We start from the raw sequence: 13295 nt of genomic DNA, 5'->3' as shown, positions 1-13295 counted from the left end.
AATTAGTAGGACCTCGACTTGAATACACAGTTTAGTTTAGACACTAGTTCACAAAAAGAATATTGTGGAACTAGAGACATTGCAGAGAAGGGCAACCAAACTGATAGGAGGAAAGGAAGATTTTGGGTATGGGGAACAATTAGCTGAACTGAATTTATTCTCTCTTAAGAAGAAGCAATTAAAGTAGACATATAGGCAAAACTGTTTTGTTCATTTTGAATAGCAAAAGTAAGGGTTAACAGTCATTTTTTTTGCCCATCTCTGTCCCACTGCAGAGATGTTGCTCCACTTCCTGTCCCATAGCCAAACAGAAAGTGGAGTTTTTTTTTTGTTATACTATAAGAGGAGATATTAGGGTGTAGGGCTCTGTATATGTAGGTTTTCTATTTATTTATTTTTGTTTGAATTAGATGAACTTGTGTATTTTTTCACCCTCATTAAGTTCGGAGTGGTAAACACTTGTCATTTGCACAATCCTGCCTTAAGGCTCTCTCCACACCTTAATTCCATGTCACCATTGTGATCGTGTTTCTTTTGGTGAGATCAGTAGGTGGAGCTGCTATTGTAGCAAAGTTAAGCACCTCCAGTACTATCCTAAAAACTCTAACTTGCTTTTTACACTGACTGGGGCCAACTTGTTATTACTTCAGTCTTGATCATTAGAGCCCTCATAATGCCCTGCCAAATTATGTTGCCTCTTCTAGGCATATTGCCACCTAAGACATGAGATAGGTATCACATCTTCATATTTCATTTAGCCTTTGGAAGTCAAAGAAGAACCTGAGGTTGGCATTCATCATAGGGGTGAGCACTATGTGACTTGATTATTCATATTAGATTCCTCTGTAACACCAAAGACTAACATTATCTGTACTTCTTTAGAAATGGCTTTTCTCTGAGCTTCAGGAACCTGATAAGGTTTTACCTTAATTTTGTTGTTCAGCTCTTTCACAATGTCATTTTAAATGAGGTTAGTTTGGCCAGATAATTCTGAAAACACCTCACATTTTTTCTGCAAGTACTCTCTCTCCTCCTGAATCTGAGCAGCAGACAGGATCTTTGATATCCTAGCTTCAGGTATACCTTTTGCTGGTGATACTTTAGGGTGATTTTTGCTGATAGAGCTTCCTGATACTTCTGGGGTTTTATTAGGTTAACATGGCATATTTTGGATGTGGCTTTCTCTTTTTTGGACTGGTGTTCCTGGTACTTTAAATCACAGATTTTTCTCTCTGATCTCATATGAATCCTGCCATTTTGCAAGAAAATTACACTCTACAACGGAAACCAAAAGTAAAGCTGCATACACACGTAGCCGTCTGTCCTACGTACTTAGTCTGGCGGACTTACCGCCACACTGTCCGTCGGACTTTCCGAACGGGCTACTTGCCCACACACGGCACTTTTTCAGTGGACTAATACGGCGTACTAAGTCCGCCATACTATCCGCCCTACTTTTAAAATGAACGGACTCGCCCACACACGCAGAGGAAAGTCCGCTCATTTCGAGCGCGTCTCCAGCGTTGTGGTTCCCCTTTAAGTCCATACCAGGCGGCGGGGCCAGGGTCGTCTCCTTCGCGGGCCCCGCCGCCTGGTATGGACTTAAAGGGGAACCACAACGCCGAAAAAAAACGGCGTGGGGGTCCCCCCAAAGTCCACAACAAACCCTTGTCCGAGCACGCTACCCGGTTGGCCAGGAAAGGAGGGGTGAGCGAGCGCCCCCCCTCCTGAGCCGTACCAGGCCGCGTGCCCTCAACATAGGGGGTGCCTTGGGGAAGGGGGGCCGTGCGCCCCCCCCACCCCAAAGCACCTTGTCCCCATGTTGATGAGGACAAGGGCCTCTTCCCGACAACCCTGGCCGTTGGTTGTCGAGGTCTGTGGGCACCCCCCATGTTGAGGGCACGCGGCCTGGTACGGCTCAGGAGGGGGGGGGCGCTCGCTCGCCCCTCCTTTCCTGGCCGGCCGGGTAGCGTGCTCAGACAAGGGTCTGTTGTGGACTTTGGGGGGACCCCCATGCTGATTTTTTTTCGGCGTTGGGGTTCCCCTTTAAGTCCATACCAGGTGGCGGGGCCAGCGACGTCTCCTTTGCGGGCCCCGCCTACCTGGAGACCCGCTCGAAATGAGCGGACTTTTCTCCGGGCGGGAAAAGTCCGTTCATTTCAAAAGTACGGCGGATTGGCATGCACACGGCCGGATTGTCCACCGAAATGCGAATCCGGCGGGAAGATTGGAGTATAAAACTACATTCTAAGTCCGCCGTACTTTCGGGTCAAAAAAGTATGCCGGAGGCTACACACGGGGGGATTGTTTGGCGGACTTGAGTTTGCCGGACTTTTCCACCCGCTTGTTTGATCGTGTGTACGCGGCATAAGACTCTGTCTCTACGGTTCAAGTTTCTGATTTTAGCTGATACAAGTTATAAACTCTGCCATACATCTCTTGGGATTGCTGTGCTCCTGATTTGTTCCTGAATAGGGATACACTCAAGGTTTGATCTGAACACATGTTAGGACTGAACTTTGACTGTTTGGAAGTTCATTTTTAACACTGGACTTTTAGCCCATTTGGTGATATTGCTACTACTACTATACATGACAGCTTCCTATCTGTCAATTATTAAGAGAGTCAGAATCTTCAACATCCTTAGCAACCAGTGACATTACCCAGCCCCATTATTTACTGACCGAGCATCCCTGGCCATGTAAACAAAGGGATAGTTTGACAAAACTGGCCCCATGGACATATTGGGCCAATGACATTTATGTCAAAGACATCACATGAAAGACCCCACCCCATGTTTACTTTTAGTAGCAGGGCCCCATGAGATGTAATTTAGTGCAAATCAGCAGCAGGATCAGATGTGTCTATCGATCAGTGGGATTTGTTTTTCCTTTAGTTATCGTGATTGATGTGGATATGCATCACTGAATAATGTGGTTTTCGATGGGTATACATTGTGGGGTATTTCTCAGGTTTTTCTTTGATCACTTACTGTTCAGGGCAATTTTAAAATTTCCTCACACATGTTAAAATCAGCATTTTTTGCTGGAAAATTATTTAGAACCCCCAAACATTATATATTTTCTGAAAGCATTGTGAAGCCATTGGTCAAAGGCAAACTAGTATGTTTGCATTTGTGTGTATGCATGGGCTGGGGTGTTTTTAATTATTTTTTTATTTTTATTTTTTTAAATGTATTCTTTACACTTTTTTTTTTAAATAATAGTAAACACTCAGATTTTTTATTTTTTTGCTAAAATAAAAAAATGAGGTTATATTTACCTGCTCTGTGCAATGATTATGCACAGAGCAGTCCCTTACCTACTCTTTTGGAGGCTATGAAGAGCTCATTAAAACAAAAATGACTGTGTTATAGACCGCAGCCCTTTATGCCACTTTTTGTGTTACTCATAGTTACACTTTTTCTACAAGCATTGTTTGAAAACCTTGCATAACCTACTCTAAACAATTTAACTTTCTACAGTTCTTTATTGCATCTCAATTACAATGTTTCCAGTTACAGAAGCAATGTGAACTTGAACTGCATCCAGACAGATGGAGAGATAGGTTTACATTACTACTGAAAGGAACTACTTTGCCTACTGCTCCTTAGCTAACCTGCAATTAGGCAACAATTATTTGTCACTCTAATTCTTAATGATTTGCGTCATATCTCTTGACTGTACAATATTTATGGTTGTGGTTTTTGTGTGTTTTTTGAGCCATGTTCATGTTTCACAGGCTGGCAGTCCGACAACCAAGAAACACACTGGAAATGCATAAAAGAAACAGATTTTTTCATCAGAGCAGTGTGAAAGTGATTCCAGATGGTGGCACCCGTCAGCAGTCTCACTGCTTTTGCTTTTGTCTACACAAGGGAGGTTTGTACAGCTAATTAACATTCATGCATGCATTAAATGCTTTAAATGCATGCATAATCTTATAAGAAGATTTATGTTGACATTATTGGTCTGGTGACAAGGTCTCTTTAAAGTTGAACCATAGAAACACAATTTAATACTACTGAACTACAGACTAGGAGAGGTAGAAGGTTCTGAATAGAAGGTTTACAATATCAGAATATGCTAGGTTGTATTTCTACTGAAAAGATAAATGAAAGGATCCCACACGTACTCAAGACAAGGCCAATGCAGGACAGGGAATGCTGACATGCCACAAATAGAATGAACATTGGACGTGGTAGGCTATATGGATAAATCAGCTTTTAAGGAATCATATGGTCGCAGTGGTGGTGTCTGTCCCATGCAAGCAAACCAAGGAGGGCTAAGAACGCATCACATATCAAAGACATTGAGTATTGAAAGCATCTGTATTCAGCTGCAGACACATTTTTACTCTGAAACTGGGTGCCGAAGATAGTGTGAACCCAGACTCACTAATTTAACCACTTGAGACCCGCGCTATAGCCGAATGACGGCTACAGTGCGGACCTCCTTTACCGGGACTACGTCTATTGACGTCGTCCCGTGCACGAGCAGCCTGCGTGCCCCCTGAGGGGCGCACGCGCGGCGCGCTCTGTGATCGGCGAGTCTATGAGACTCCCCTGATCACCGATCCGAGCAAGGGGTTGATCCCGACCCCTTATCACGTGATAAGCTGTCAACCAATGACAGCTGATCATGTGATACAACGGAGCCGGTAATCAGCTATTATTCCTCCTCGCGCTGACAGCGCGAGGAGAAAAAAAGAGAGCCGATCACGGCCAGCCCTGCCAGTGCCCACCTGCCCCCTGCCAGTGCCACCTCAATAAAATATAAGTGCCCCCCGTCAGTGCCACCCAGCAGTGCCCACAGTGCCACCCAGCAGTGCCCACAGTGCCACCCAACAGTGCCACCCAGCAGTGCCCACAGTGCCACCCAGCAGTGCCCACAATCTGCCTCAACAAAGGTGATGCACCCCAGTGCCACATATCCGTGCCCATCAGTGTCATCTACCAGTGCCCATCAGTGCCGCCCATCAGTGCCCATCAGTGCCACCTATCAGAGTCACCTATCAGTGCCACCTATCAGTCCCATCTATCAGTGGTACCTATCAGTGCCCCTTAGTGCCACCCATCCGTGCCATCTTATCTGTGCCCATCTTTGCCCATCAGTGCCGCCTTATCTGTGCCCATCGGTGCCGCCTTATCTGTGCCTATTAGTGCCGCCTTAACTATGCCTATTAGTGCCCACCAGTGCAGCCTATCAGTGCCCACCAGTGCAGCCTATCAGTGCCCACCAATGCAGCCTATCAGTGCCCACCAGTGCAGCCTATCAGTGCCGCCTCATCAGCGCACTTCAATGAAGGAGAAAAATGACCTGTTTGCAAAATTTTATAACAAACTATTAAACATGATTTTTTTTTTTGCATCTTTTTTTGTTTGTTTAGCAAAAAATAAAACTCCCAGCTGTAATTAAATACCACCAAAAGAAAGCTCTATTTGTGGGAAAAAAATGATAAAAATTTCATTTGGGTACAGTGTTGTATGACCGCGTAATTGTCATTCAAAGTGCATCAGCGCTGAAAGCTGAAAATTGGTCTGGGCATGAGGGGGGTTTAAGTGCCCAGTAAGCAAGTGGTTAAATAGAATGTAGAAATGTAAGCTGCCACTCAAATAAGGGTACAAATTAAGTAAGTTTAAGAGGATCATATGTTCAGAGACAATTCATTTGACTGAGAGTGTAAACTGACTGTTGGTTATCAATTTTTATTGTCAGACTGAAAATTTAAAATAACCAGTTTTAAATAAAAGAATATCGATTACTACAACTAAGGTTGATTTTCATGGAGGTTAAGCAGCTAAGATAAGACAGCCGCAATTTATAAAAATGTCTGCAAGACTATTCATAGTTAAATGGGTTGTAGAAACTTACAGTAGAACTCTAGACAAAATATATTTTTCTAGTTTGAATTTGGAATGGGGAATGACAGACAGTTGTCACAAGAACATGTGTCCCTGCTACGGTATCCTCTCTAATCCCGTTCTGGTATTAACTGTAAAATTTTAGATTTTCTTTTCTCATTCATGCACAGTGACATTACCAAAAGAGCAGGAAGTGTAGGGAAATCTCCCAAATGGGGACACAGAGAGCAACAGAAAATTAAGGGATTATAAAACATCCACATTAAAAATTTATAAACCTGTACAAACATCTGGCAAAATCACCTGAATCTCTCACATATGATCTTGAAATAAAGGCGGTAAGTCTGATATATTATATCATACATGAATGGCTTGTAAAAATGTCTGTTTTTATTATTATTATTATTTTTTGATAAACATATGGCACAATTACTTCCTGGTATGAAGCTTTGGCTTCATCCACATAAGCAGTGAAGACAGGGCAGCATCCAATGACCTGCTGCATGCAGGATACAACTAACCGAGTTGTTGAAATGACTGAAACCTACCAGTAATTTTACCAACTTTTCAAGATATATTATGCTGTGCAATACCTTAGATACTAAGGTGTATATGCCCACCTCTTTGCTACAATTTGTAGATTGACAGTACAGTGAATAAAACACTAATGATATCAAAAAATCTCCAGTTAAATCATGTCTGCTATGAATTTTCTGGTCCAGACATATATGATAGAAGAAGATACTGTTTTTTTTTCATAAACAGTTGTAGTTGTTATAATTATTGAATGTTGTGGCAGTGTCATCGTTACATAGATTTTAATAGCAGCAGCTACAGACACTGTACCCAGGAGACCCAGTTGTCATTTTGGGGTTGGGGGGAAGCAGTGGCAGCAAGGGAAAGAGACATTGGGGGTTATGTACGAAAGGCAAATCCACTTTGCACTGCAAGTGCACTTTGATGTGCAGTCGCTCTAAATCTAAGGGGTAGATCTGAAATGAGTGGCAGCTTTACTGATTTTATCATCCAATCATGTGCAAGCTAAAATGCTGTTTTTTATTTTCTTTGCATGTCCCCCTCGGATCTACAGCGACTTTACTTCCAAGTGCACTTGCAGTGCAAAGTGGATTTTCCTTTAGTAAATAACCCCCATTGTGTGTTGTGTATGCCCAAGTTTTTTTTGGTTTCCATTGCATATCCAATGTATACAATTTGTATATGTAAAGCTGTAAAGTCTTATTTTTTTTTATTTTTTTTAGATAGTGTAGGGAATCATGAAAAACCATTGTCAGTTTTTTTCTTTTTATGTCTGTGTCCCATTAAGGAAGATAACATAATTTCTTAACTCACAGACACAACAGGAACTAAGAGGAGTCTCTCCACTGTAAAATAAAAACCCCTGTAGACATTTGTCAAAGGAATTCCCGATTGGATGATTTCCCCCCGTTTCTGTTTAAAGTAAACAATTAAAATGTTGGTTTTAGATACACTTAAATGCTTAAAGTGACCCTGTTACTTAAAAAAGTAGGCTGCTAACAGCTATCAATTAGAGGCAAATACTTGCGTATACCTATAAAAGCTTTTACTGCCCCCTCAATGTCTGAACACCAGGCCGTTCTGAACAGTCAAATCTCCAACATTTCTGGGTACTTACAGAGCTTCCCCGTTTCCTTCCACCAGAAGTACACTGATTACACCCTTCTCCCAAAATGCTTATCTCAGACAGACATCGATAAACTGTGCCTAGCCATCGTCACATGAGGTCACATATTTTGTTTTTTAAATTTTTTATATTTAACTAAAATTTTAAGAACCCCATTATATATATATATATATATATATATTTAGCAGAGGCCCTAGAGAATAAAATGGTGGGTGTATACATTTTGCATGGCACACAGCATTTGCGCAGTGGTTTTGTAAATGCAATATTTTGTGGAAAAATAAACTTTAACAAATTTTAGTATATACAAACACTATGGGGGTTATTTATGAAAGGCAAATCCACTTTGCACTGCAAGTGCACTTGGAAGTGAAGTCGCTCTAAATCTAAGGGGTAGATCTGAAATGAGTGGAAGCTCTGCTGATTTTATCATCCGATCATGTGCAAGGTAAAATGCTTTTTTTTAGTTTCCTTCAATGTCCCCCTCGGATCTACAGTGACTTTACTTCCAAGTGCACTCGCAGTGCAAAGTGGATTTTCCTTTAGTAAACAACCCACTTTATATTGCCAACTTTTTTGATAAAACATATAGGATGATGTTAAACCATGTAAATAGATACCTACCATGTCACAATTTAAAATTGCACATTTGTTTACATAATAATACTGACAGCTGTCAAGTCTGTGCCACCCGAAAAAGTGGAGCTGTAATTTTAATGCTTTTGTTTTAACTTTGAAGGTGAATTTATTCACTAGCTGCTTGTTACGAATGTACTTTCAAATTCACTATAATGCAACAGTGACCAAAGAACTAGCTGTGCATAAAAGCTTGAAAAATGTATCAACATCTGTATGAAAAAACATTTGCTTTTAAAACATTACATTGTGGAGGGGACCCAGTGCTACAACTAACCAAAATCAAAGTAAAATCTATTTAACAACCCACCTCTACCCACTACCTACTCTTTATACGAATTTTTCCTTCACTCACCAGCACCCATCTAGAACCTCTGTCAGTTTTTATTGCTGTCTGTGTCCCCATTAGAAACAAATCTGACAGGGGTTATAACCCCCTCTTAAGCCTCGTACACGATCAGATTTTCCACAGAGAAAACATCAGACTTTTGTCCGAAGGTGTGTGCCTGGATTTTGTCTTGCATACAAACAGCAAGGAATTGTCGGCCAACAAACACAAACATACTGATGTACTTTCAGCTTTTTAGTACCACTCTTTGGGTGCTGATTCATGCTTTTCATTTCGCACTTATCAGTTTGCACTTTTCATTTTGTGCTTTTCAGTTTGCGCTTTTCATTTTGTGCTTTTCAGTTTATTTCTGAATGGCTGTTAGTCGACCAGACATGTTGCAGAATTGGAGGAGATAGCGTGTTATTTATTATTGGCCTTGGAGTTATTGTTCTGACCTAAGTCCAGTCCAGGAACAGGAGGAGGAGGATTTCCTAGACCAAAAATTGGTTGCTTTATTAATTGTGACCAATTATGTCATATGCATTTGCTGCAGGAGCTCCAAGAGAATAATCTGGATGTTTTTCGGAATTATCTCCAGATGTCAGACCCCTGCTTTCACCAACTCTTGGCATTGTTGACCCCCTATATTAAGAAGCAGGACACTTGCATGAGGCTTTTATTTTATTTTTTCGTTGAATAATAATGATTTGATTTGTTATATTTTCTATATTTTTGGAATGCACTGTCTGGTTAAGTTCTATTGGCAGATAGCATGTCTGTTTTTAATTATTTTATTTTCTAGAATTCACAATAAAAAACATTGTGGAGAATAATACTATGTGTTTTACTTCAAATGAAGTAAAAATACACAGTAGGCAGTTACATTTAAAAAAAATACAATCTAAAATTAACATCAATATAGTTGTATCTTTGAACTTAAAAGCTATGGGATAATGGTGTTGTGGTAACTTGCCCCCCCCCCCCCCCAAAAAAAAGCATAATATTATTCTTGATAACACTAGAAAAGAAAAAACGTTGAAAATTTGTTTGCAATAACTCCATCAGTATCACCAGCAAAGCAGCTTCATTATTATCCCATTAAAGAAGAAGAAAATGTGCGCTGCATTTCGAGATTTCATAATTTGCCACATCACGAATGTTAATTCTGCATTATGAACGCCAGTTTACAAGACGACCGCTTCTGGCTTGTCTTAGCTTCCAAGCATGCATGTTTGAACTTTGGACTTTGTACACACGCTCGGAAAATCCGACAACAGACATTTGTTCACGGAAAATTTTAAAACCTGCTAGCCAACATTTTTCCGCAGAAAATCTGTCTAAAATTGTCCAATGGAGCATACAAATGGTTGGATTTTCCACCAACAGCCTGTCATCATACATTTCTCGTCGGAAAATCTGATCGTGTGTATGAGGCTTTACTCTATCCAAAATGAAAAATAAAGTTTTGCCTATAGTTCTACTTTAAGTGTACTGGTGGAATAAGGTAGAGAAAAATCACTAGAGTGAGTGACAGCAAAGCAGGCTAACAAAGCAAAAGATAAAGAGGTCTTAGGTATTATGTAGACTGAAAGTGACCACTTTCTCTGTAGCCAGGGTATTCCTAGAATTTTCCAGGTAAACCTGATGCCAGCTTTAATATAATTAGTATTAAAATGGAAGAAATCATCTCTTCATGCATTTAAATGAGCAAAGATCAGTTAACCAAAATAAATGTACAGGGAAAATGGTCTGCAAGTTGTTAGTCATTGTAATGGAAGCTTTGTTACAATAGTTGTTTGATGCAGCACAATTTAGGGGGGAAAGCCAAGTTTAATTAGCAAAAATGCTAAAAGGAGTTTAGTGTAAAACACTGCTATAACTTCACTGGGAATAGACTGGGTTAAGGTTGCCAGATCAGCTATTAAACATTACACACATGAATTGTGTGGTAATTAGTTCAAAAGCTTTCTGCAGGTTAAAATGTATAGTTTGCAGCTAATTTAATTAATTCAAATTTATTTTTTTGTGGATTCCTAGGTTTTAACTGGCCAGCTGATAATTAATTATTTGAGCATCAATAGTCACATGATTTCAGGAAAGCAATTCAGATGTTGAGGATTTGGCATTGTGCACATATATTAACCTTAATTGTATTAGCATTAGGCAAATGGTTGACTTGGGTCTTTCACAGACCTCTGAAGTAAATACTTAGTTCAAACATAATTGTACTTACCAGCAATGTACTTACCATTCTCCTTTTGTTAGATATTTCACTTTTTGACCCTGTGGCATCATCCCATAGTTTGCAAAGTTCTCTTAGCAGCAACAATTGCTAGGAGAGGCAGGGAAGATGCACCTCTATGCCTGTCATAGGTACACCCTGATACACTGCTTACAGGAACTCTCAAGCAATGGTGTATTAGTGGACAATAATATGAACGATGATGGAGGCGCATAGAACCCACATTGAGATTTTTATAAAACACATTCTAGTGATTACAACTAAACAAAGACACTGTTTATATTCATATACAGTGCCTTTTTTTCAATAACCCTTTTCCAGAAACATCTGTTTATATACTGTATGAGCAGTAGCTATGTAAAATACATGCAGTAGGGTAAGTATACAAATGAGAATAAGGTTTCAAAATAGTAAGAATATTAACAACAGGCATGTTCCCACAAAGAATCATCTATTATACGAAACTTAAAAACATACCGGTATGCCAATTCCCATTTAAACCTACCCCACAGAGATCCCCAATCTCATATATACTTATTATATACTATATATATATATATATATATATATATATATATATATATATATATATATATATATATATATATTTTTTTTTTTAGTTTACATGCATCGAGTGCCTATTAAGAACACCTGGATAATCACTTACCTCAGTTATATGTGGATTAGGATTGAAACCACACAAGCTGCATACAACAGTTTTACAATGGGTGCAAGTATTAAAATTAGGCTTTTCTTTACAGCTCAACAAGAGTTCAGTTGTCTTACAAAGAGGACACAAGTGCTTTGCTTCTGTCTTGGATATCTGCATTTTATTGTCTTGTGGTCTCTTAGATTCTGCCTTTATCTCAGGAAACTCTGTATGTGGTGGTTGTTCTTTTACTAGGGCAGGCTTTTTAGTGATAGGCTCTGGCTTCTGGGCCATTTGTTTAATTGTTGAAATAGGTGGTGTTTGCTGTTTTTGTTGCTGTGTCACAGGACTTTGTTTCGGAAGACCTGTCTGATGTGGAGGTTGTTTCACAGAAGTTGCAACCACTGGTTGTGACTGTGGTTTTACAGGCCCAGATTGTGGTGCACTTGGTTTGGCAGTACCATGAGTCTGTGTAGGTTGCTTTTCATGTTCTGACATCTGTTGTGACATTTTTGACATATCAGTGGATTGTTTAGAAAGCTCTGATTGTTGCAAACTCTGCTTCTCTATAGTTTGATGTGATCTTTTAGCAGAATGATCCTGCATCTCTGGTTCTCTTTTAGATCCTTGTACTTGGGACAATGAGGTAGAATGTTTTGGCTCTTGAACTAAAGGTTTCATAGGCTTTACAGTTTCAGGCAAAGGTTCTTTGAGGATAGAAGTGTGTGAAAGTGATTTTGTGGCATCTGACACCCGTGTTGACGTCCTTGCAGGACTCTGTTGTGAAGATGCTATTTTTGTCTCAGACTGCTGTTGTGTAGATTTAGTTGGGTGCTCTTGAGCAGCTATTGTGGGTTTAGCAATTCCTTGAGGTTGTGGCCCATGTACCGGTGACCTCTGTGGTTGAGGTCCGGGTTTATTAATTCCTATAAGGTGCTCCTTATTTTCATGCTCCTTTTGTTTCTTAACTAAATCTTCATTGTGGGCAGCAGAATCAGTCTTTGCCTCAAATGGATTAAACTTGGTAACTACAGAGGAGACCATGCTCATTGGATTACTGTCTGAAAGAAAACCACTCATCATCCCAGTCTTCTGTTCGTCTTTTGTTTCGGGCCTAGTTCTAGGCTCTTTCAAGCTCAGAGTTGAAGGACTTCGACCAGGTGGTTGTGATCTCATTTCTGTTTTGAAAGCATCTACAGTCCTACTTTTACTTAGACCAGTTGGTCCTGGATCAGGTGGTTTACTTGGTTGTCTTGGTGACTGAGAAATGTTCTGACTCCTGTGGTAAACGAGAAAAATAAACATATTATTATAAACTTAAAATTACTTTTTAAAAAATTGTAAGAACTTTCTTTTTTTTAAGCCTATTTCAAAACTGATTTCTCAGTAGTAGTTGGACGAATATACAACTGACTTCATAAATATTTATGCTTCTTAGTGATTAAGTAGTGAGTAGTGAGATGTTTTTCCTAATATTCCTGGCTGTACCCCACCCAGCCATGTAAGTCATCATGGTACTTTATCTGCTGTGTAAAATAAGCAGATAGAGGGTGAGTTAATTTTAATAACAGCTCTTCTAGGCAGAAGGTTCAGAGATCTTATGAGAATTTACAAAATATAAGAGATGGTAGCATACTTCTGTTTTCTGTGTGTGCTTTTTCATGCATATGAAAGTTCTGCAAGTGTGAGGTCTAAATATTGAGATAAAAACAGCAAATGAGGGTTGAAGAATTGCTTGAAGCACAAACTATGAGGAGGGAATGAGTTGTTAGGAGGAACGTGCATAGGAACTGAAAATATGTTAGGTAGGGGTGGAAAATGTGGGTTAAAGTGACCATGTCTTCAGCATAAAACTTGAAACCAATGGCTCCTAATAAATAAAATAATATTAACCTTGTAGCCATAATGTAA

The 13295-nt window shown here is 39.8% G+C and overlaps 1 protein-coding gene across 7 annotated transcripts in view; it reads right to left on the bottom strand.

Moving 5' to 3' along the window:
- Positions 1-13295, bottom strand: part of PCLO (piccolo presynaptic cytomatrix protein) — a 490197-nt gene that overhangs the window by 406438 nt on the left and 70464 nt on the right. For all 7 annotated transcript variants that reach the window (XM_077473379.1, XM_077473380.1, XM_077473384.1 and 4 more), the window contains exon 2: positions 11403-12668. In XM_077473379.1, coding sequence (XP_077329505.1) covers positions 11403-12668 — 1266 coding nt within the window. The remainder of the gene's footprint in view (positions 1-11402; positions 12669-13295) is intronic.

Source organism: Lithobates pipiens, unplaced genomic scaffold (assembly GCF_037356315.1).
Source record: "Lithobates pipiens isolate NorthernLeopardFrog02 unplaced genomic scaffold, aLitPip1_a1.2 Scaffold_8, whole genome shotgun sequence".
Lineage (NCBI taxonomy): Eukaryota > Metazoa > Chordata > Amphibia > Anura > Ranidae > Lithobates > Lithobates pipiens.
The sequence above is the reverse complement of the archived record's forward strand: the minus strand, read 5'-3'. Positions and strand labels throughout refer to the sequence as shown.